This window comes from Amphichorda felina (assembly GCF_050947745.1).
Source record: "Amphichorda felina strain 45539 chromosome Unknown scaffold_2, whole genome shotgun sequence".
In the NCBI taxonomy this organism is placed as follows: Eukaryota; Fungi; Ascomycota; class Sordariomycetes; order Hypocreales; family Bionectriaceae; genus Amphichorda; species Amphichorda felina.
Genome location: NW_028145048.1, coordinates 2251588 through 2273489, shown reverse-complemented (window position 1 = coordinate 2273489; position 21902 = coordinate 2251588). Strand labels below are relative to the sequence as shown.

The 21902-nt window shown below is 55.1% G+C and overlaps 4 protein-coding genes across 4 annotated transcripts; 2 read left to right on the top strand and 2 right to left on the bottom strand.

Moving 5' to 3' along the window:
• Positions 1-1228: 1228 nt before the first annotated feature.
• Positions 1229-3382, top strand: FLC3 (transient receptor potential ion channel family protein; the record flags this gene model as incomplete). Its single annotated transcript, XM_083191742.1, has 1 exon — positions 1229-3382. The coding sequence occupies one exon, from the start codon at positions 1229-1231 to the stop codon at positions 3380-3382; it is 2154 nt and encodes a 717-aa protein (XP_083052956.1).
• Positions 3383-5207: 1825 nt separating this feature from the next.
• ACO1O0_002269 (uncharacterized protein) lies at positions 5208-6962 on the bottom strand (the record flags this gene model as incomplete). The annotated part of the gene is made up of 1 exon (XM_083191741.1): positions 5208-6962. The coding sequence occupies one exon, from the start codon at positions 6960-6962 to the stop codon at positions 5208-5210; it is 1755 nt and encodes a 584-aa protein (XP_083052955.1).
• A 7390-nt stretch (positions 6963-14352) lies between these two features.
• On the top strand, positions 14353-15929 carry ACO1O0_002268 (tryptophan RNA-binding attenuator protein-like domain-containing protein; the record flags this gene model as incomplete). The annotated part of the gene is made up of 5 exons (XM_083191740.1): positions 14353-14377; positions 14431-14454; positions 14509-15587; positions 15650-15823; positions 15885-15929. The coding sequence occupies 5 exons, from the start codon at positions 14353-14355 to the stop codon at positions 15927-15929; spliced, it is 1347 nt and encodes a 448-aa protein (XP_083052954.1).
• Positions 15930-20403: 4474 nt separating this feature from the next.
• On the bottom strand, positions 20404-21324 carry ACO1O0_002267 (uncharacterized protein; the record flags this gene model as incomplete). Its single annotated transcript, XM_083191739.1, has 1 exon — positions 20404-21324. The coding sequence occupies one exon, from the start codon at positions 21322-21324 to the stop codon at positions 20404-20406; it is 921 nt and encodes a 306-aa protein (XP_083052953.1).
• Positions 21325-21902: the final 578 nt, after the last annotated feature.

Sequence of the window (21902 nt, the reverse complement as noted above, 5' to 3'; positions counted from 1 at the left end):
AGGACGCCACGAACCATCCGACGACATCCATCAGGGGGTCCCAGGGGCAAAGAGGTGGGTAGCGCTGGTAGCGCTGTTAGGGGGAATGTGAGACCATGGCGCGCTGTTGGGCAGGCCAAGCATGGGTACTTGGCAACTAGGCAAAAGCTTAGCTGTGCGCTAAGTACTGCACAGCCTCCAGGCCCACACAGCGCGGAGCATTGCCAGGAGGCGCTAACACGGTGACTCGTGTGTCGACGGGTGCTCCCAGCGCAACCTGGGAGTGGGTGCGCAATTTGCTGGGCACAGGTGGCATTCCTGCATCTGGGCGCTGATGGACTTGTGAAGTTGTGGACTGGTCCATGGCTGGCCCAGCGGATGGTTGCGTGTTCAGTGGACTGGACTCAGTGGACTCTCCCTCTGGAGCGCCAACCCCTGGCAGTGCGTGCGTCAGCGGGGACCCTGCTTGTCCGCATCCGTCCATCCTCATCCACACAGCCGCCCCCCCCGTCCTCGCGGCCTCGCGGCCTCGCCCTCCCATCCATTCAAAGAATCCTGCCACCCAAACTCAACTCTGTCTCCCGCGGTCCCAGCAATCAGTCTCGTCCGTGGTACCGTCCCCCTCGTCCCGTCACGAGAGCGTCCTGTTGTGTCGCATTCCCTTCGTTCAATACCTAGTTATTTTCTCTCTTCTCACTTCGTCTCAGGCTTCTTCCTGCCTTCTTCGCTTCCTCGCCGCCCGTTTCTTGCCTCACCAATTCAGCCCCTTCCTTTGTGGCGGCATTCCTCTCGCTTTGTTGGTATCCTTTCGACGGCCGCCAGCCATTACTCTTCTCCTCACCCCCAAACCTTGCTTCGACCAAGTGCCGCCGTCTCCGATCCATCATCCGGGTGCCTCCTGAACTCAACTCTATTTCCCGTTTTTTAACCCCGACGCGGCGCACATTTCTACCACAAAACACATCTGGCATCTTCGCTCCCGCTGCCTCCCGACGACCACGACACCGCACCCCTTGTGCGGCTATTTCAGTTGTCGATCGTCCGCCCGCCCGCTCCGTCGCTCGCTCGCTCGCTCGCTCTCGTTCGAACAACAGCCGTGGCGTCGTGTCACTTACCCTTCGCTGGACGACAAGCATTTGATTTTCCAGCAATCAAGACGTGAACAGCACCGCTCCGATCACACAGAGTATTGAGCTCAATTGTAGCCAAGATGCGGTCGCCATTCGGGTCACCGCTTTTACTCGCCGCGATGGCGGCGATGTCATCGCTCGTCTCCGGGGAGCGAATGCTCACTTCCAAGTCACTCAGCTCGTGCCAGAAGGACTCCAGTTTCTCGGCCAGCGTCTTCAACGTTGCCTACACCCCCGGCAACAACAGTGCCGACCTCAAAATGTCTGCCACGTCCTCCGTTAAGGGAAAGGTCATTTTCGACGTTGAAATCACCACCTATGGCCTCAAGCTGGTCCACACCCAGATCGATCCCTGCAAAACTGAGCTCCAAGGTCTCTGCCCGATGATGACCGGTAACACCCAGCTAGAGTTCCCCGTCCCCGTTCCTAGTGACGCCAACAAGAAGATCCCCGGAATCGCCTACACCATTCCTGATCTAGATGCCAAGGTCAGGGTCCACGTCAACTTGACCGAGACCGGCGAGAGTGTGGCTTGTCTCGAGGCCGACTTCTCCAACACCAAGACGGTGGACCTGGTAGGCGTCAAGTGGGCGACTGCTATCATCGCTGGCCTGGCTCTGGTTTCTTCCGCCCTCATTTCTGGCCTGGGCCACTCTAACGCTGCCTCCCACATTGCTGCCAACTCGCTCGCTCTCTTTGGATATTTCCAGGCTCAGGCAATCGTCGGCCTGACAGCCGTCCCCCTCCCGCCCGTCGTCCGAGCGTGGACTCAGAATTTCCAGTGGTCCATGGGCATCATTAAGGCCTCATTCATGCAAGACATCTTCACCTGGTACCAGCGTGCCACCGGCGGCAAGCCCGCGACCATCTTTGACACCATGACGACCCAGTCTGTCCAGATCGAGAAGAGAAGCCTGATTGAGTCTGGCGTCGATGTTTTCAAGCGCAGTCTGCTCATGATGCCCCGCGCAGTGTCGGCAGTCACGAAGCGTAGCAACATTGAGCTGAGCAACGGCAGCTTCCTTGTTTACGGTATCCAGCGTGTTGCTTTCATGACTGGCATCGAAACCACCAACTTGTTCATGACCGGACTCACCTTCTTCATGCTCTTCGTTGTCTTCACCATCTTGGGAGTTGCTGCTTTCAAGGGCCTCTGCGAACTCGCGGCTAAGAAAAAGTGGATGTCCAGCGAGAAATTCCTCGACTTCCGCAATGGGTGGATCACCGTCCTCAAGGGCATCCTCTTCCGCTGCACTCTCATTGGTTTTCCGCAGATGACAATTCTCTGCCTGTGGGAGTTCACCCAGGTCGACTCTCCCGCAGAGATTGTCCTTGGCGTCTTCTTCTTCTTCGGCATGGCGGCCACCCTGGGCTGGGGCTCTTGGAAGGTCATCAGCATCGCCCGCCGATCCGTTGCCATGCACCGCAACCCTGCGTACATCCTCTTCTCGGACCCTCAGGCACTCAACAAGTGGGGCTTCCTCTACATTCAATTCCGGGCCTCTGCCTACTACTACATTGTTCCGGTCCTGATTTACACCCTCATCAAGGGTATGTTCTTAGCCCTGGGTCAGAAGAGTGGTATTGCCCAGGCGGTGGGCCTGATCATCATCGAGGCTGGCATGCTGATCGCTGCGTCCGTGCTGCGTCCTTGGATGGACAAGAGCACCAACTCGTTCAACATTGCCATCTGCGTCGTCAATTTCTTGAACGCCATCTTCCTTCTGATCTTCACCAACGTCTTTGGTGCTCCTGAGATTATAGTTGGTGTTGTTGGTGTGGTTCTCTTCCTTCTCAACGCCGTCTTCTCCCTGATCCTGCTACTCATGGTCATCATCTCCACCACCGTCATCTTCTTCCGCAAGAACCCCGATGCGCGGTACCATGTCATGGCCGATGACCGTGCGTCCTTTATGAGGTCTCAGACTCAGCTCAACGCCACGACTGAGCTCGATGCTCTGGCTGCCACCGCACGAGGCGACAAGGCAGGCTACAAGTCTCATCTCGATCTCGACGACGACAATGAGTCGTTGTCCTCGAACGATCTGCGTCGGCGCACCGACCCGTCTCACATGGATAATATGCCAGCCACAGTGCCGAGGTCTCCCATAAACCCTTCGATGCCGCTGTTCCCCGCAAACCGACCAGAGAGCCCCTTCCGCTCCGCGTCACCAAGCCCGTACAATCGATCGGGGTCATCGCTCGGCCAGAACCGGGCGCAAAACAACGCTAGCCCTGGATTCCGCCCCCAGAACCAAAACGGCCCTAGGTAGGACTACACTTGCTGTGGCCACAACCAACCTGAAAGCTAATAATTGCGACAGTCCCTGGCAGCGTGGTGCCGGCTATGACCACTAAATGATCGTGGCTCTTCATGACATTTTACTCACGACTACCTTGACCAACGGTTGTGGTTCTTAAGAAGCGGTCATATCGACGACTTTGATAGAGATATTTTCGTCGTGGGTTTAGCCCGGCCGCCCCTTTTCGGCAATCGTACCTGTGTTGCAAGGTTCCCACGGCTATAATACCACTTCGCCCCGTTTTGGCCACGTACAATGCGCCGCCGAACTCTCGATTTTTGTCTTCCGCTCCGGAACTTTATACCCAGGGCACCTGCACTCTTCCTCTTTATGTTTTTGGGCCGAGCATGACGGCGGCGTCTGCGATGACAACTGGCGTTGGTTTTGAAACGAACAAGATTTGATGCTCTGGACGAGCATTTACCATGTGTATATATATACAAATCTTTATATCAGCAGTGGGACGCATAGGGAGGAACAGGTAAACTTTGTGCGGTGTTTTTTCTTCTTCTCTTTTTCCGCTTTTTTTTGCACCTCGGTCCTTTCTCCGTTCAAGGATTTTATTTTCTGTCGTCAGCTGGACTGGATGAGCCGTCTCCGTGGCCTGGCTGAGATCTAACTAGGGTAGTGGGTAGTAGTGGTGGTACGGACGGGGAGGATGCGCGCGAGAGTTCTAAATAACAACGTAAAATCATGTTCAATCTCGTTAGATCGCATACATTTCGGTTCCTAGTTTCCTGTCGGCCCCTTCTCATGCGGCCTCCAGACTGGGTGACCCCTTGGGGGCGGAAACACGGCACGAGAGCACTGCCAGGGCAAAGTTCTCTCGGGAAGGCCGGCGAGAAGGCTCTTGGTGAAGGCCCGTCCAGATGGCCGAGAAGGCCGTGAAGAAGGTCGTCAACAACGAGGCCACGGGCCAGCCTCACCCAACCAACCCCACGGTTGGCTGTTGGTCTGCCCACGTCCCGCGGAAGCTCAGGATCCTCCCGCCCCCCACCATCGGCGCTTGCGCTTGCGCTTGCGCTTGTGGCAAGGGCAGCTCGAAAAATGGCGTGAGGGTAACGTGTTGTTGCTGTTGTTTTTGTTAGTGTTGCTGCTGCTCGCGAGCGTTTGTCTGACCAGTGGAGGAGGGACGGTTTCGGCAGTGTCTTGGCAGGGTGGGCTGTGGCAAGCAACAAGGCTCTCTCCGGAAGAGGCGAAGATGCTCACCGAGTTTGGGCTCTTCTGACTCGCGGGTACTTCAGGCGCGAAAACGGAAATTCGAGGGTGGCTGGGAGCCTATTTCCGTATGGATGTCGCCTTGGTGCTTGAAAAGGTGTTTGTTCAGGGCGGTGTTTCGAAACAGTTGCGATAACGAGTTGGGCGTCGTGGTGGAGTGACTGGTTTCGGTCGATAGCGATGAGCCACTGTAGCAACATATTCATACGTATAGCAAACTAAGGTAGTGGTTGAAGGAATAAGGCCAATACATGCTAAATAACTCTACAGAATGACATTCGCAAGAGGATATATCTAAAGAAGAGAATGCTAGTGCTACCCCGTTATTACAAGTTCACTTTGCCTTTGCCTTCTACCCCTGGAGTCGCCCGCCTATGTAGTAGTACAGCAGAAAAGGAGCCGCCTAGAACAAGCCTTGTGATACACTTTTGATATCCCAGAAGATCAAGAGAAAATGAAAGAAAATATTGCAAAGCGCCAGGTTGAAAATATCCCGTGTTCCCCCGAAGCACCTTCCGTACATAAGACTTAAAACACTAGCCAAGAAACAAAAGGAAAATAGCTGGGCTTTAGACTGTTAGAACGTAAAACCTTGCTGCATCAGTGTCTCGACGTCGCCGCCAGCCGCCGCAACGGCCTTGAGTGCTGCCTCGCTGAGCTTCCTCCGCCGATCAAGTGCCTCCTTCTCTCGGCGGGCCTTGGTCTTGGAGCTGCCACTCGGGGCCACGCCAGTCATGAGCATGCCGCCATCGTTGGGAGTGAAGTTGACAAAGCCAGCTTCCATGCCCCCATTCGCACTCCCACCGCTGGGTTCGCGTGAGCGGCGCTTACGTACATTGCAGGGAGTCCCGGGCATGCTTCCCGGAAGACGCCCAGACGCGCTGCGTGAGGAGGAGATAGAGCCTCCAGAGCTGTGTCGTTTCTGTGTTGCTGTCGGTGTAGTTCGAGTCGGAGAAGCAGAGGGAGCGCGGGGCTTGCGGACGGGAGAGCACGATATGTGCCTCGCTCCGGATGACGGAGCCCGCGGTGGCCGATGCTGCCTCTCGGATGCTGGGTGCGGTGGAGGAGGCGGCGGAGGAAGTTGCCCCTGGGCGTTCATGTTAAAGTCATGGACGACTGAAGGGTGAGCCTGACGTGGCTGTGGCATCTGAATCATGAGACCTGTAGTGGCGGTGTCGGGGATTCTATGCTGATACTCGTATGGGAGTTGAGCTTGCTGAGAATGTGTGGCCATATTGAAATCTGCATTCTTCTGGTCGACAAACTCCCCGTTCTGGGTCAACATGTTGTAGTCCCACCAGCCACTATTAGCAGGCGTCATCATATCAGAGCTGGTCCATTGCCCAGAAGATCCGGGGAGAGAGGAAGGATGCGGCTGATGCTCCCACGAAACATCTGAGGGAATCTGCGACGTGGTGTGGTCGGCATGAAACGAGCCAGGCTCGCTCTTGATAGCAGGCGACACCATGGGTGGGCTGACACCATCCTGCTGAAAGTAACGCAGAGCAGAAGGCGGTGGCAGAGGCGGGACCTCGTTGAACGGATCCTCGCAGGCACCATGGATGAAGCTTCCGCTGCTGCTGCCGAAGCTTTGCTGCGCTTGTGGCCGCGCTGGGGGATTCTTATTGTTTGCGCCGCGGCCACCACCACGAGGTCGTTGCCTCGGGGCCTTGAGGGGCGCTTCGTCGCCTGTGGGAGATCCAGGTCGGGTTTCAGGAAGAGGCTTCCTTGGCTTGCGACGAGTTGTTGCCTTGCGGAACGTGGATTGTACGGCTTCAACAATCCTGTTGGTTGCCCTTCGAGTTGTATTTGGGCGTACTGGGGATGCTGGTTGCGAGACGATTGTATCGTGCCTGCTCTTACTCGGAGAACTTAGAGAAATGCCTTCGACACGGGGAAGATCTGTGTCAGAGATGGAACCACGGCCGTTATGATCAAGCTGCTGGTGGCCAAGGCCGCCAGTTGCTTGCCCGCTGGTGGCAGCCAAGTTTCCGGGGTTTACATCTTGGCCAAGAGACGATGATGGACCGATATTGGAGCTTGAGGAGAGAAAGTCGAACTCATCCGCTGTGGATGAACTGACGATGCTCTCGGGTGCATGCTCCAGCAGCAGAGACTCTGGTAGTCGGGGTACAGCTTGGCTTGCCGAGATGCCCTCAGAAGCGCTGGTCATAGATGGGTTTGGTTGTGCTGTTGCAGGATCGTCGAAATCGACAAACTGCCCGAAGAAGTCGTTGGAGTCATCTGCAGCCACCCCATCGACATCTTGCCAGAAGAAGCTGTGGTCGCGGTCCGAGGCCTCTGCCCTGTATGGCATAGTCCAGAAGGCCATGTTGCGCGGCGTGGCGGGTTGGTTCTTGCTAAGCGCCCAAGAGCTCTCAAAGCCCAAAGAAGAGTAGCTTTTCCCAAGAGCAGAGTATGAATTGGCAAGATGAGGGTGATGATGGTGTCCAGGAGGAGGACCTCGTTGCTCGGAAGGGTCCGGGCAGTGTAAGTGGAAAAGCCCCCCGTCAGAGTCAACAAAACAAGACGAGGAAGCCATCTTGAATCTTTGTCGCACCTCTGCGATGAGATGAAATGCGGGTAGTAACAGCAACGGGCCAGATAGGCTGGTGTAAGGTATGCGGTGTACCAGGGCTTCAAGGAATGTGAGGAACTTGGATGCATGCGTGCGCATTCCAGTGTGTATCGATGGGGTGGGTTTTTGGCAGCCAGAACCCGTGTTGAGTGCCTGGATGTGTGAGAGAACAGACAAATGAGTGATGAATGGAGATTTCTAGTATTCCATTATAGGAGAGAGTCGGAACCGGCGCCCTCGAGATCCATGTGATGCCTTAATGTTTGTTCCGGGGCCCCTCGTGCGCTCACGATTCTGGTTCATCGGCCTTTTTGCCATGCCGGCGTTTATTATAAGGAAGAACCAACGCAGAATGCCATGAAGCATTATTTTGGCCAATGGCAAGTTGAAAAAAAACTATATTTGCTACGTGAAATGGGTCCAGAGGAGGGAGGATGGCGGCAAACGGCCTCGAACCATCCCTGCTCAAGCCGAGGAGAGGCACAAACGCCGTTTGGCCGCGGGAGGCATGCATGGCCAAGCGATGACGATGAACAACACCAACAGGTGGCCAGACGTCTTCTGTCGTTGGTGATATGGCCAACGCGGGGTCTTCTGGGCGAGCGTCCAAGCCTCCAAGGGACCTGTTGGTGTCATGGTGTTGGGCTGTTGGTTCGCTTCAACCCAGTAAGTATCGGCGGCCCGCTGCCACATTAGTAGTGCGCACAGGGGATTCGGTGAGCTAATGCGACCAAAAGCCGCCTGCGTGGAGGAGCGGCAGAACACTATCACGGCCGAGATGCGCCAATGTGAAACGAGCAAGAGCCGTTTGATGGCTGTTTGTAAACTTGGCGACTCTGGTTGGCCCCAATAGAGCGGCTCAGCCTCGGGAATGCCCAGGGATAGATATGGATATTGTCTGTTTGTCCAGTCACGATGGACACTCTCTGTTCCTGAGTGACCATAAATAGGTTCGCATTCTGAGTTGGACCGGCGCATTTGTGACCATCGGAGTCCGTTGCCTGGACGCTTGGGACACGGACAATGGGGAATATAGAGTCTTCCCTAGGGCGAGGGCAGGTATTCGTACTTGTAGACGGCGACCTCATGATGCAGCAATAACCCTTGTTGCACTCGTACGAAGTAACGTGCTCCAAGCCTCCAGTCGTCGAATTTCGATCATCTCATGCAGCGAGATTTTTTCACCAATCATTGATCGGTACCTGGTAGGGTTAGGGTGATTGTCGTGGTGATGGGCCGGGAGTGATGGAGTGATAGAACTGGGAAGTGTTGGTCGCGACCAAGTCAAGCTCCATGGGGCACGGGCCATTGTCCCATCCAGCTAGTACTCGTACTCGTAGGCCTATCTACCTTAGGTGCTTCAGTCTATCGCCTTCCATTTCACCCTTTTCCAGTCTTCCGAATCTCCGGTCTTCCTTCCCCAACTCGGAAGGTATTGGTCCTGTCCCACCGACTACTCTTGCCAACCGCGTGCTTGGTAATGCGCTCTCTGGAGACATTTGGCAAGAGCGAGCCAACATCTCTTCCTAGCCAAACCAGATGCCCCAATCCTCAGTTTCGCTGGTTGCCAGGGCAGGAAAGTCCGACTCCCCGAGACACTTTGATGAGCGCTTTCGCCAGTCCCCCCCAATGCTCGTACTCGTACCTTGGTGTCCGCCTCCGGAACTCAGATTTCCAATTCATCCCGTGTCTCAGCGACAAATGTCTGATATGCCCTATTATTGTCGAGACAACCAGCATCCAAACAAAGAGAGTTTAAGCCAAGCCGTCAGACGCAGGGGCGATCGGCCGACCGCAGATTGCCTACATACCTGCAGTGTGCAATGCCGTACGCACGTATACGCATGCACCCATCATCTACACGGGCCCCAGAACCTTCATGCTGAGCTCGAGCCGCACCTTGTCGACGCGGGGCCTCCCGGACGGCCCTCATCTCCGTCTTCATGAGTAATCCCACCGATCAGCCCTCTGATCAGCCCCGTCGCTTCGCCCCGGAATCGGCCTGCTCGCAAGAGTGCGAAGAGGCGGCCCCATGACACATTGAGGAGCCGACCGATCCTACCAACGTTTGACCCGTTGGGCCCTACGTTGGGTCCTGCAGCAGTGATGATGATGATGGCCAGGTTCGGCCGCAACCGTCCCCCGGCCCGCAGTGTCATAGCGGGGGACCAGAATCCCCCCTCACCAGAAAAGACAAGTCATGAGAAATAGATTTGCAAGTCCCTAGGCCCTGGCAGGTCCTGTTCGGCGCGGATCACACCTTGGCTATAGTATTACAGGCTGGGTGACCTGTAGGATCGTCCCGACTGCTCGGATCTACCCTGACACGAGCCAACCTGGTCACCTATCCCTCGACCTCAGCGGCTCGGCGCTTGCGTCGCTTACGGCCAGTCCCTCCTCGGCTAAGATGAGCCAACCTCAGTGTGATAGCTAATAGTCGTTACTTTGTCTAGGCATATACGGCCCCTTGCTGGCGAGGGGTAATGCTATCCTAGTCGAACCGCCAACAATTTGTGTTGTCACCCACAGTGTTCGCGACTCGGAGCGACATCGGCCACAGATAGAAGACGCCCAATCTCCGGATGTCATCGTCCTCGATTCTCACAATACTTACCTCTACTACCCCTTGCTCGTCTAATTATCAGTCATGTCGCCCACAGATCACAAGATAAGTCTACCATGGAGGTCACGATCGAACAGGCAAACACATAGATTGGCCGTTTCGGCATATATGGAAAACACACTCCGCGGTGCCCATCATCATGGTATATCAGCTCTGTTCAATAATACAAGGCGCCTCTGTGAGGCATGCCGTTTCATTTGGCTCATAACCTTAAAACGCCAACGGGGTATAACCATCTCTTTTTTCTTCTCATCGAACGCCTCAGCACAAATTTCGAGTCAAGACTCCCTAACCCCAGGATACATAAGCGTGCTAGCTCGCCCATAAACAAACGACTCAATTCCCTCCAATCCTGTGTCTCTTGCTCTGATATCGCCCAAGTTGATGTAGCCCTCACTCGTCAACGGCATCTTTCAAGAGAGGCTCGAGTCGTATACCTTGAGTCATTGCTGTACATTGCCAGCAGCGACGGCGTGTTCATCAGTAGTGGCTTCTTGGCCAGTTTCGGCGGCCGTGCGACGTCGTTTTTTGTTCTTCCACCTCCGTCGCATTCGGGGCACATTACGCACAACAGGAGACCCGTTTGGGATGCCGTGGAAAGATCTTCCGAATCGTAGCAACCCATCTACGTGGTGAGCCCCGAGAGATTGTATGGCCCCATCGAGGATGCCTCCCAGCCTGGGGGAGCCGGGGCCGTCAAAGAACCCTTCATCCTCAAGAGTCTCATTATGGCCAACAGTAGAGGGTCCCAACGGCAGCTCTGGAGTGCCTAGTGCATCTCGGTCAACTTCGAGGCTGTCCCCAACGTACTGTTCCAGAGGTTTATCGTCATCCGGTTCAAGCGGGCCAGACTCCCAAGTTGGTTCCGGCAGTGTCTCTTGTGTAGAGGACCTAAGTTGGGGTTGTTCTCTGGACGGGAATATCGATGACTCTGGGGTGCACAGTGGCCTCCCACCCGGAGATCTGCTCTCAATATCAGTTGTGATGATATCTGGGACCGTAGGAGGCCCCTGGATGGCGTCGTCGTGGATGATAGGTGGCGAGCATGGCGCAACCAGGTCAGCGGGCTGATCTGCCTCGAGACTCGGGGTTATCTCTTGTCGCCTTGGGCCTTTCCAATTTGATCCGCTAGCCAGTGCCTTGACTGGCGGGTGAGAATGCCCGTGTTGCTGGTCGTGGTGCTGCAGGTGGCGATGTCGGCGCGAGTGCAGTCTTTGCTCCCGGGCGTGTTGGATGAATGCCTGCTTAGATGATTCTGAGATGGAGCAGCGGGAGTCGTCTTCGGTGAAGGGGAGCTGTTCGGGAGTGGATGGACGTGAGGCTACGGTGGATTGCGTGGAGATTCCATCGTCCATGGACAGTGACTTTTGGCAGGTGGTAACCTCGGTGGTCATGCTCGGTTCGCACATGGCGCCTCCAGCAAGTGGAGGCACGGGCTGGCCGTATCCGTGCACTAGGAATTTGCTGGTCGTCGACGACTTGAGGGTGGGAGACGCATGGGAGAGAGGCCAGGCCAAAAAAGGATCCGGATGGCTAGATGGCGAGATGTGGAGGAGGAGGAGGAGGAGAAGGGGGAGGAGAGGAGGACGAGGCAGGGTGGACTAGGCCATGGGACGCCATATACTACATAAGGCAGTACTCGGCACTAGGTATGTGCTACGTACCAACGTGGGAGGACTGGACACGGCACAGGTCAATGAACACGTCAAGGTTAAAGAGAGTCCAAAGTACGTACCTTGGTTGTGTTTTACGAGTAAGGTGAGATAGGCTGTTGGGCGTCGAAGGCGGCGGCGTTTTAGCTGCAAGAGCAGGCAACCGGGGCGGGACAAGTTGGAACAAATCCAGGTATGCTAAACCGGGGATTCGGGGGAGGCGGGCAAACAGTTTGTTAGCCTGCAGGCATGGTGGTGGGATTAGCGGGCGGCCCATGACGAGGCATTGTGTCTTCCAGGCGGCGTCGTGTGACTCGTGTGTCTTGAGAGGACTTGGCTTGTTGGCTCACGGGGTTCAGCACAGCCAGTGAGCCAGTGCATTCAGCGCTATAAACGGCTGGTCTCTCTGGTGGTCGCTCTGCTGGTCTCGCTACTGGTCTCTGGCTCTCTGGTGGCCGCTCCTGCGCGGTGACGAGACGGGAAATGTCCATCCAGGCTGTTGGGTCGTCTCATGGTGATTGGTTCACAAGCGAGGACGAACGGGGGATGAGACACTGAACTGGCAGTGAGCAGTGAGCACGCCGGGTTCTGGAGTGGTATTAGGTATGATTGGACAGCCAAGCAACGGGTCCTTGGATGCTGTCACCCTCCATTCCAGCTCTCCGGATCACATATGAATGGGAGGACCTTTGTTGAGGGGCCGTCCTGAGTCAGGGACTCGGGGAGGGCAGTAGTGTGCCTGCACTCCGCAGATGTCCCCCAGCCCTGGGATTTCCCAGAAGGAGACCGTTATGGGACTGTCATGGTGCTCTGTAAGCAGTACGAACACCTTACGGAGCAGTTATGCTGCCATGTTCACCAAAGGTACGGAGTAGTATGCACATATACAGACAGACGACGGAGTATTTGTGTTCGTATTCCCGCGACTCTGCCCCACAGAAGCCCCATGCAATGGGGCCCGGGGCTGGGGTCCATTGCAAATAATTAAACGTGCCTTTGTTTGACAGGTCCTTGACTTTTTCCTCATGCGGCTACTGCAAGCCTCAGCTCACCGAGGGCTGGGATGATCGTCAGTTTTTTTTCGTCTGTGTATTTTCTTTCTTTTTTTTTTTTTTGGCTTCTTCATGGATGGTGGTATTACGAATAACGTTGCACAATCTTGGTGTAGTGCGCGCACATTGTCTGTTGAGGGCTGAGACGGCGGCAGGCAAGGCAGCCGATCATCAAACTTGGGTGCTCATCATCTTTCCGTTTCCCAGGCTCTGCTTTCCCGCAACGACTTCCTCATATGGTACGTCCGTGTATAGTAATTTCATGCTGCTACTAGTACCAATAAAAGAACTAGGTATTAATATTCGTAAATGGTACGTCGTACATAAACTTAAAGCAGGCGCTTGTGACGGGAAGTGGTGGATATCGTGGGCCTGGTGGATCGCTCTAGCAACTTGGATCTGAAATCCGCCGGCGATCCGACGGTCCTTAGCACAGGCACCTTGGCAACCCAGGGCCACGGGCACCACAGGCAACACAGCGGCTGGAATCAACTGGGCAGGTGGTGCTGAACTGCTGATCAGTAATAAGCTCCCCGGGCCGAAAGCTCACCAAAGACACCCCCCACCCTCATCAATGGCGCCGATACTTTGGGCAGCACATGGACGGGCGGCAGACTTGCGGCGGGGCGCTGGTTACCGCTGACGAGGCTCGATGTGACGCTTAGTGTCAAAGGAGGCTGGCAGTGCAACCTACGTCGTAGTATGGAGGGCTTGTTACGAGTACTCGTACGGACCAGACATACGGTTACCGTATAACACGGTATACGTACCTTGTTCCATCGTTGTGCGCATGCTCTGGGGTCAGCTGGAAGTCCAAGGGGGGCGCAGAGGACTCATAAAGATATGATTGATCACAAGCCCCCAAGCTCAGAAAACATCAAAAGGGTGCTTTGGATCGTGCAACCTTGCATTCGGAGAAAATGTCAACAGCCGCATGTCAGCATCTGACAGTCTGGTCGTATTCAAGCGAAGAAAGCAAATTGCAATTGCGTTCGGTCTGTCTGGTTGGTCGTCTCTTGTCTGTCGCCATGTCATCATGATAACCTGTGCGTTTCGACAAGGCCAAATCACCCGATGACAACCTGCTCGGCGTTAACATTCACAGTTGAGGGATCCATCGGGATTTCAAACCGATTTTTTTTTGACTAATCGGCTGCAATTGGCTCAAATAGGACATTCGTCAACGATGAATCGATGATGGAGGACCAACCAACGGGTGCCTGTACTCCGTGTTGGTACGGAGTACCTGTCTACAGGTTAGCAGTGGCGACTTGAACGAGGCAGCCAGAGAGCCAAGGCCCAAGAGTTGAAGAGGCTAAGCGCCCGGAACCCGACGGCCCCACAACGGCGGCTAGAAGCCTCCCTAGAACAGTGGGTAAGGACCGCAAGGTAGGTAGGCAGTGGGTAAAAGCCGTTGGGTTTCGGACGGTGTGTTTCTGGCCTCAGTTCCTGGGGGACTTGGTTGCTAGGCCTATTTTTAAGCTTGAGTCAACTGAATTCTAGACACACAGAATGTGTCTTCTCTGCAAGAGTAAGACCACCTTCTCCCCCGCCGAGTCCTGGGTACTTTGTACGGTGGCAATTGGAGAGATAACGCAAACCGCCCAATTGCGACGCCAACGCGGGGTGCGGGGGCTTCAGCTCAGTGGAGTTGGTTCTCCAGGGGTCTTGGCTTCACCGAGCAGTCGAGCACCACCTTGGATTCTCCCGCATTATCTGTGCTGCTCCAACTTGGACTTCAATCCTCACCCGCCTCGCCCATCTAGAGCCTCTCCGGGGCCCAATCCCATACTCTCAGAGCTCTCAACGCCGGCAGAATGTCGTCACGGCAGCAGTTTCCTCGTGAGTCCCTCCTATCCGCCAGTGCTCTTCCCCACTGATAGCTCTCCCCCCAGCTCCGCCTGGCGCAGGCAGCCAAGGTACGAAGGTCCCATCGCGACACCACCGAGCAGCTGAGAGTTGACCACCTGTAGCCTATCCTCCCCCGCCTCAACAGCAGCAAACGCAGTATGCCCAGCCGCAATATTCTCAGCCGCAGTATGCGCCGCCTCCGACCTCACCTCCCGCGAACCGCGCCCAGTTTTATCCCCCGCCCCCCCCGAACCAAGGCTCGCCGGCCGCAAATACCAGCTACCATCCGCCTCCACAGCAGGCAACTCCCAGTCAGACCAGCCAGTATCCCCCTCCCCCAGGCCAAGCCTCACCCCCAGCCCCAGGAGGGCAATATCCTCCCCCTCCGCAACACACACCGTCTCCGTCATTGAGGCAGCCCGGCCAGCCTCAGTACCCCACGCCTCCGGGACCTTCTCCTACACAACACCATCAAAAGCAACATTCGCAATCCAGCATCCCCCTGCGGCCTGCCTCTACCGCCTCCCAGCAGCAACAGCAGTATGATCCCCCGCCTCCCTTCCCCAACCCGGAGGCCGCCTACCCGGCCGAGAAGCAGAGCCAAAAGCAACAACCAGCAGAGTCGGCACCACCTGCCCCAGCCGCCCAACCGAGCCAGCCGTCCCTCAACACGAGCCATCCTGGCAACTTGCTCTCCGGCGCGCCCCCGGCCGAGCATTTTGTTGGCGCCGGTGCCGCATGCGACGACGTCGGCACCTTTAACGGCGGCAGCTACCGCATCAGCCACCGCGACTGTAACACCATCCTCACCATCCAGTTGGCCGTCGGCTGCCCCATGGAGGCCAAGCCCGGTGCCATGATCGCCATGTCTCCCACTGTGACCCTGAAGGGCTCCATCAAGTTCAGTATGAAGAAGATGATTGCCGGCGGCGAGATTGCCACGTCCACCTTCATCGGACCCGGGGAGCTTCTCCTGGCCCCCTTTATGCTGGGCGACATCACTAGCATCCGGCTGACGGGTAATGAGCAGTGGTCCGTGGGCCAGGACGCGTACCTGGCATCGACTCAGGGCATTGTCAAGGACTACAAGCGCCAGGGCCTGGGCAAGGCCATGTTTAGTGGCGAAGGACTGTGGGTACACAAGATTAGCGGGAAGGGCCTGCTTTGGCTTACCAGCTTTGGTGCCATTATTCGTAAAGATGTGAGTCTGCGTCCCGGGCCTGCAGGCGACCCCAAACAAAGTGACGACTAACTCTTTTCTAGCTGATCGAGGGCGAGAAGTACATTGTCGACAACGGCCATCTTATTGCGTGGAACTGCAAGTATGTCATGGAGCGGGTGGCTTCTGGCGGTATCATCTCTGGCATTGCCTCAGCGGAAGGGCTGGTTTGCAAGTTCAGCGGTCCGGGAACCGTATTTATCCAGACGAGGAACGCGGTAAGTTTTCCTCCGGATTGACCATCTCTAGTCTTGGATAGTGTGCTAACTTAAGAGTCAGAGGGCATTCTCTGCCTACATGGCAGGGCAGGCGTACCAGGGGTAGATTGCCTGCACGGGATCTCGAGGGGGGGATCATGATTGATGATTAGTGCTCAGCGCCCGTCTGTATTGCCAGGTACTATTGTTCGTCATATTTGTCTGTACTTGCAACTGGAGCGATATTTAAAGAATGCCTTTTTGTTTTTTCCCCCGTTTAGCGGACTTCTCCACGATGCGACAGCTACGACTTTTGCACCGTTCGACATTGCAGCTTCCCTACGTCTTGTCTGGCTTACCAAGTAGGTTGTAGGCAGGAAGGACCCCTCGGTGAGCACCTACCTATGGAATAACTTTTTAGTACAAATCTGCGAGGCACCTGCCTTCCCCTAAAAGCGAGACCCAGTTCTGCGTGGACCTCTGGGATATTGGGAAGGAAGCTCTCGGCGTCTGTACTTGTTGTTGAAGCGCTCCTCACCCGACCTCAACCATCTCCACCCCTTTCCCTCGCCTCTACTGCTGCTTTCACTTTCATCTCTGGCACTGATTTTTCATTTTGGACTCATTGTGCTAGAGACTCTCGCGCAGACTTAAGACATCTCCAGACAGCCTTGAAGCGTTTCCTCCAGCGATCTTTCCACCTGCTAGCGGTCGACAGGTTGTTGATGTTGACTTGCAGCGTCACTTTCGCCTCACATTTCTCGCACTGTCCAAATCACAGTTACTCTTCTCGTCCTTTTCGAGGGCATTGGAGTTGAGCGTAGGCCTGAGCTTGGTCTTGTCTGCTCCATCGCGGTGGGCTCTTCCACGTTTACGGGATTGCCTTGCGTAGGCTTGCCTTCGCTCAACTTATTGCTCCCTCGTTTGCTTCTTTTCTTTTATTTGGCTTTAACGCAATAGAGTCACCAGTAGGTAAACTTTGGGGTCCTTGCCTCCTTCGTTTATTGATTAGGACCCAGTGTCTTCCTCCGCGGTAGCCTCGAGGTCCAGGTCGAGACGATCCCAGCAACAGAGCAGTGCCGCCGACAGCAACAGGACAACTCTGGCAGAATTACAGCTAGACAATCACTCCACGCGAAACACCGACGAGTCTCACGTCTGCTCCAAGTTTCTTGAGGCAATGAAAAATCCCAACTGGCGCATGCGTGGCCAGACCGACTCGGAGTCTGCACCGCCAGAGTCCCTGGGCTCACACCTAACCCCCAACGATCGCAGATCAGAGCGCAAATCAGTCTCAAAGAGCTCCAGCGACAATACAAACTCGGAATATCTAGAGTTGTGTGATTTCATGGATAGGATAAGCTTTGCCCCCTCTGGCAATGACGACAGCGGCCAGCGGTCCAGGTTTAAGCAGTCAGCCAAGCGCACTCTGGATAGTCAGAACATCCCTCAAAATTTTCCAGCTCTTGGGTACTGCAAACTCTTGGGACACAAGGACCTTAACGATGTGTGGCCATTCAGTCTGATAGAAGTCCGCCCTGTGGGAAACCCGCAGGATGGAGACAGTTATTCTGCAACAGATTTGCTTGAAATTCGACATGCTCCCAGCAACTGCTTGAAACCAAGGGCCTTGGGATCAAAAACTGGAAAGGATGAGCAGAGCGAGCAATTTGTTGCTGCTCTCGGGGCCGTAGGGAAGACTCCACATAGGACAAAACCGTCATTTCAACACCTAGCTCACCTGCAAACTGTGGCTGGTCCGCACAAATTGCCATCGGCGGCCGACAAATATACAGATGGTGCCCTGAAGGAATCCGCTCCTCCTAATGCGGGCGGTCTTCGAAACGAAGGCGACGCCAGCAAACCACAGCATAACGCGAACAAGATCTCCAATGAGAAAAGGCAGTTTCATAAAACCTCTGACGGGACAGAGACCGACCTCGCATATCAACGACTACTCAACAAGCTAACAAAGAAATCAACTCGTCCCATCAGTCTCTCTGAACCCGTTTCAAAGCACACTGAGTGGCATGGAGACAAGAGGCATCCAGGGAAGCTAGGGACAGACCAGAGGCTCACCGAAGCTAACAAACCGAATACATTAAGGCAAAGAGATAATGGGAATCGGTCCAGCGATTCAGGATACGGTTCTCTGCCGTCCAACTGCAACACTGACAGTACCGGACCAGGCTACAAATCCTCGAATGACGGGTTCAACCCTCGAGCGAGGGAGTTCCTCTCATTTGCCGGCAAGACACAACCAGCAGGAGACAGCGATGACTATCAAAACTTCCGTCGGATTCAAATCGAGGATCTATTTTCCAAACCAGGCGTCAGTACAAGACTAGACGCCCCAGGTGCCGACGCACCCCCATCTTACAATCACATTCCTCCCTTGATGCCTGGATACCACGCCCCTTTCGTGCCACCGCCAGCAGTGGGCGTCCCGTACAACAGTACGAACCCTTATTTCGAGTTGAATACTATGTTCCCTGCAAACCTTACCTACCCTGCGGCAACTTGGAGCCCGGGACAGTTCGCGCCTTTTTCAAATTTTGCCCTTCCCACTGCAACGTCTCTCCCCACCTCTATGGTAAATGGCGGCAACTGGGGGTCAGAGGTTCCAAACAACGTTACGAACACGGGGTATATTCCTCTTCCAGGTGCAGGAATGATTCCCCCCCCCGGATCTTATGGCAAAGGCCGGGACCAATGCGTCGGTGCCTCCGGCTGGGAACCACACTCCATCATCGTGCCCTGGTCCGATCCCAAAACCACGAGTACCAGATCCGAGAAAGCAGCAAGAGTATGAGGCATGGATTGAGTGGCGAAAAGCCAACGAACCGGGCTATGCTATGGAATGCAAGTTGCGACAGCAGCGACGAAGCCAGCGTAATGCTGCGTCTAAATCAAAGTCTGAAAGTGTAACCAAGTCTGAGGCCGCAGTCATCTCCTGAGCTCTGTTTTCCTGGGGTGCCTAGTACCAGCGATATGTGCAAGGCATCAATATGAAGAGTCATCGTGTGCTGCGAGCGAGGCTGACCGGACCGGAAATTGTCTCGGCTTGAAATGTTCAAAGCGCTTCCTAGCCACTATCAGCTTTTCAATAGGGCCAACGGGACTCGTGTATACATACATGACGATTGAAATGGGCTTGTGGTCGAATGTGGGTATAGTGCTGTCACTTGGGTGTGCTCCGTCCATACTGCATCTACTACTATGGCTGTCACTTTGTGTCCCTTTTTATCTTTACTGTCTGGTTTGTTCATTCTTGTTTCTTTTTCAAACAATGTTGGTCTAGGATCCTGTGGAAGGGGAAGTAGTACGAGTAGGTGAGTGTGACCGGGGAGAGTGCAGACCAGTGATAGGCACGTGTAACAAAGAAATCGCAAACATGCATACCTTTTTATACTTCTGACAGGTGTCGATGATTAAGTGCTCTTGATTGGCAGAAGCAGGACCGAGCCCCGCGACAGGCTTACCGGTGTGAGAGCGGGTGTTTTCTAGAACAATGACGGGAAACTTGGGGTAGGCCAAATGACGAGTTGACGATCGAGTCGATGTGATACGGCTGCGTCACACTCACAACTCACGGCGCAGCGGTCAGCCCTACGAGATGCCGACGCTACTGTTAGTAATACTACTACTCCGTAGGTACAAGTCTACTCTACCTGTACATGAGACGGCGAGCCAGTCCGAGACATTCCTGGCTCATCCGTCAGGGGGATCCATGCCTGATCCATCGCAGAGTTGCGTTGCCCGCCTCACTCGACTGCCATTGTGGAGAAACCGCAGAGATACATACACACCCCATCTACCTCCCACCACACACTACTTGATCTATTTCCTCTTTGAAAGCCTGCAAGAGCGTTCGGTAGTGAAACTGGAGGGGAAGGGAGGAGCGGGAGTGGAGAAGGGAGGGCTGGCTCCCGTCGATGGCGGGAGGGGACGAATTGGGGCGCAGGTCGGGCGGTGCTGACGCGCTGGAGGTGATTGGTGATGTTTGCCGCGAGGTTTGGGAGCTAGCGGTTGGGGGCGTGGTTGGGTTGCATTCGACCATTGAGGAGGAGGAGGGAGGAGGGAGGGGGGACTGCCATGACAGGGCTGAAGAAGACATTGGACTGTATTTTAGTACCATCGGCGTTAGGCGATAGGCGCTGACGGCGACGGCGACGGTGGGTGATTCTATATTTGCGTACAGGTAGGTGCAGGTTTTGGGGGGAGTTTCAAGAGAAGCAGGCGGCAAAAAACAAGATGATCTATTATTGATGAAAGCTGAGTCGTAGGCGTCGTAATGGGTATCCCTCCTGCTGTCTGTCCTGCGCTATGTAGATATCAAATGTGATATGTGTGTCTCGTCCCAAAATGCGCTGAATCCACCCCCTTTTGAATAATCTGTCCCATGGTATTCGTATCAGATTTTTCGAATAAGAAACTAGTAGCTATTTTCATCATACCAAATACACAAGGAAAATTGGCCGACAAATGGAAACCACGAAATGGCATCATCTAGCACGCCCGATACAAGAAGAAACAGAGAATGGTCTGGCGCTGCAGCGCAGCCCAGGATGCCAGTGACCCCGGGCTGGAGACACGTCGTTTTAGAATTCGTCACCTTCAGCATCTTGCTCGAGGGTGTTATGCAGGCTACCGTGATGATGACCTTTGCCGGCCCCTTTCTCCGGGTAGTTGAGCCTCCAGCCCCCAGCGTCACGAATGACCACATCGACACCGGGGCTCTCCGCCCAATTCGTGAGGGTCGGGTCGTTGACGCCACCAAAAGAAACTGGATGCTCCTCGCCGGCGGCCGCGCGCTCGAGGTGGTGAGCAACATGCTCCATCCTATCGTCCCAGGCCTTCTCGCCGAGGAACTGCTGGCGGCAGTTGGAAACGGGGCAGAACATCTCCCGGGGGAGCTCGCAGCGTTTTTGCAGGGCTCTCTTCTGCATTGCCTCGAGCTGCCTCCCCCATTGTTGCTCCGGCTTCTTCCCCCTGCTGTCCGGCTGGTGCATGCGCCGGGCGTGCTGGGTGTAGAGGTCCTTGCGGTTGAAGATGGCCCCCAGCTTTGGCGTAGAGCTGAAGCGATGCTTACTCAAAGCAGGCTTGGCGACCGCGCACTGCTTGTAGTCGCAGAGGTAGTATTCCAAGTAGAGGTGCTGCGACGAGACGTGGCGTTTCCACTCGTTCTTGGCCGCAAAGGTCTTGTCGCACCCTGCGTAGTGGAAGACGCAGATAAAGGGGCGGGTATGCTTGCTTCTGACGTGCTTGTCAAGAGCGCCCTCGTCCTTGAAGCTGGCATCACACTGCCCGCAAGACAGGTTTGCGTTTGCTCGTGTAGGAAGATGCTTTTGCAGTCGGTTCGGATGGCCACGATCCCCTCGTGGCTTTTCAACACGGTTGACACCAGAGCCACGCCTGGTAGACGTGGTCCCCTTTCGCCCGCTCCGGCGTTGCACTGACCTGTACTGGGAGGGAATATCCTCTTCTTCTTTCACTGTATAGTCGTTGGGAACATTGGCCATCGTCGAGGTAACTTCCGAAACCGGTGAATCAACCCCAGAGTCATCCATTATGGTATTCAGAGCAGTCGGAACTGGGTCACAGTAACCCCCACCGTGCATGTTGAGATCAAAGGGGCATCCGAGCTCAGTGTCTGGATATGTCTGGTAAATGTAGGGAATCTCGGTAGGTTCATCCTGCGCCCGTGACGAACAGTCAAGGCCTGCGAACGAGGAATGGGCCGGATGATTCTCTCCTGGGTATGCCAAGTCAAAATCTGTCATCGGTGACAGTAGGCCTGTATCTCTAGGAGTGGACGGGTCGTAAAGAGCGTTCGTCTCAAAGGGGCTGTTGCGAACGCTGCTGGGAGAGGATAACCAAGGCTGGGAGGGCGAGGAGTCGGGTGGAAGGTATTGTACGCGATCAAGAGCAGGAGATGTTCCAAGGTCTTGTGATGAGAAGTAGTTTGCCTGGCCGTTCCAAGGAGAAGAGGATTGGGTCGAGTTCTGGCCAGCCCTTTCGGAGAATTGTAGAAGTGGATGGGGGTTTTCTGGAAACGGTGGCACCTCTGGCGGTGAAGCAGCCTCGAAGAACCTAAGGT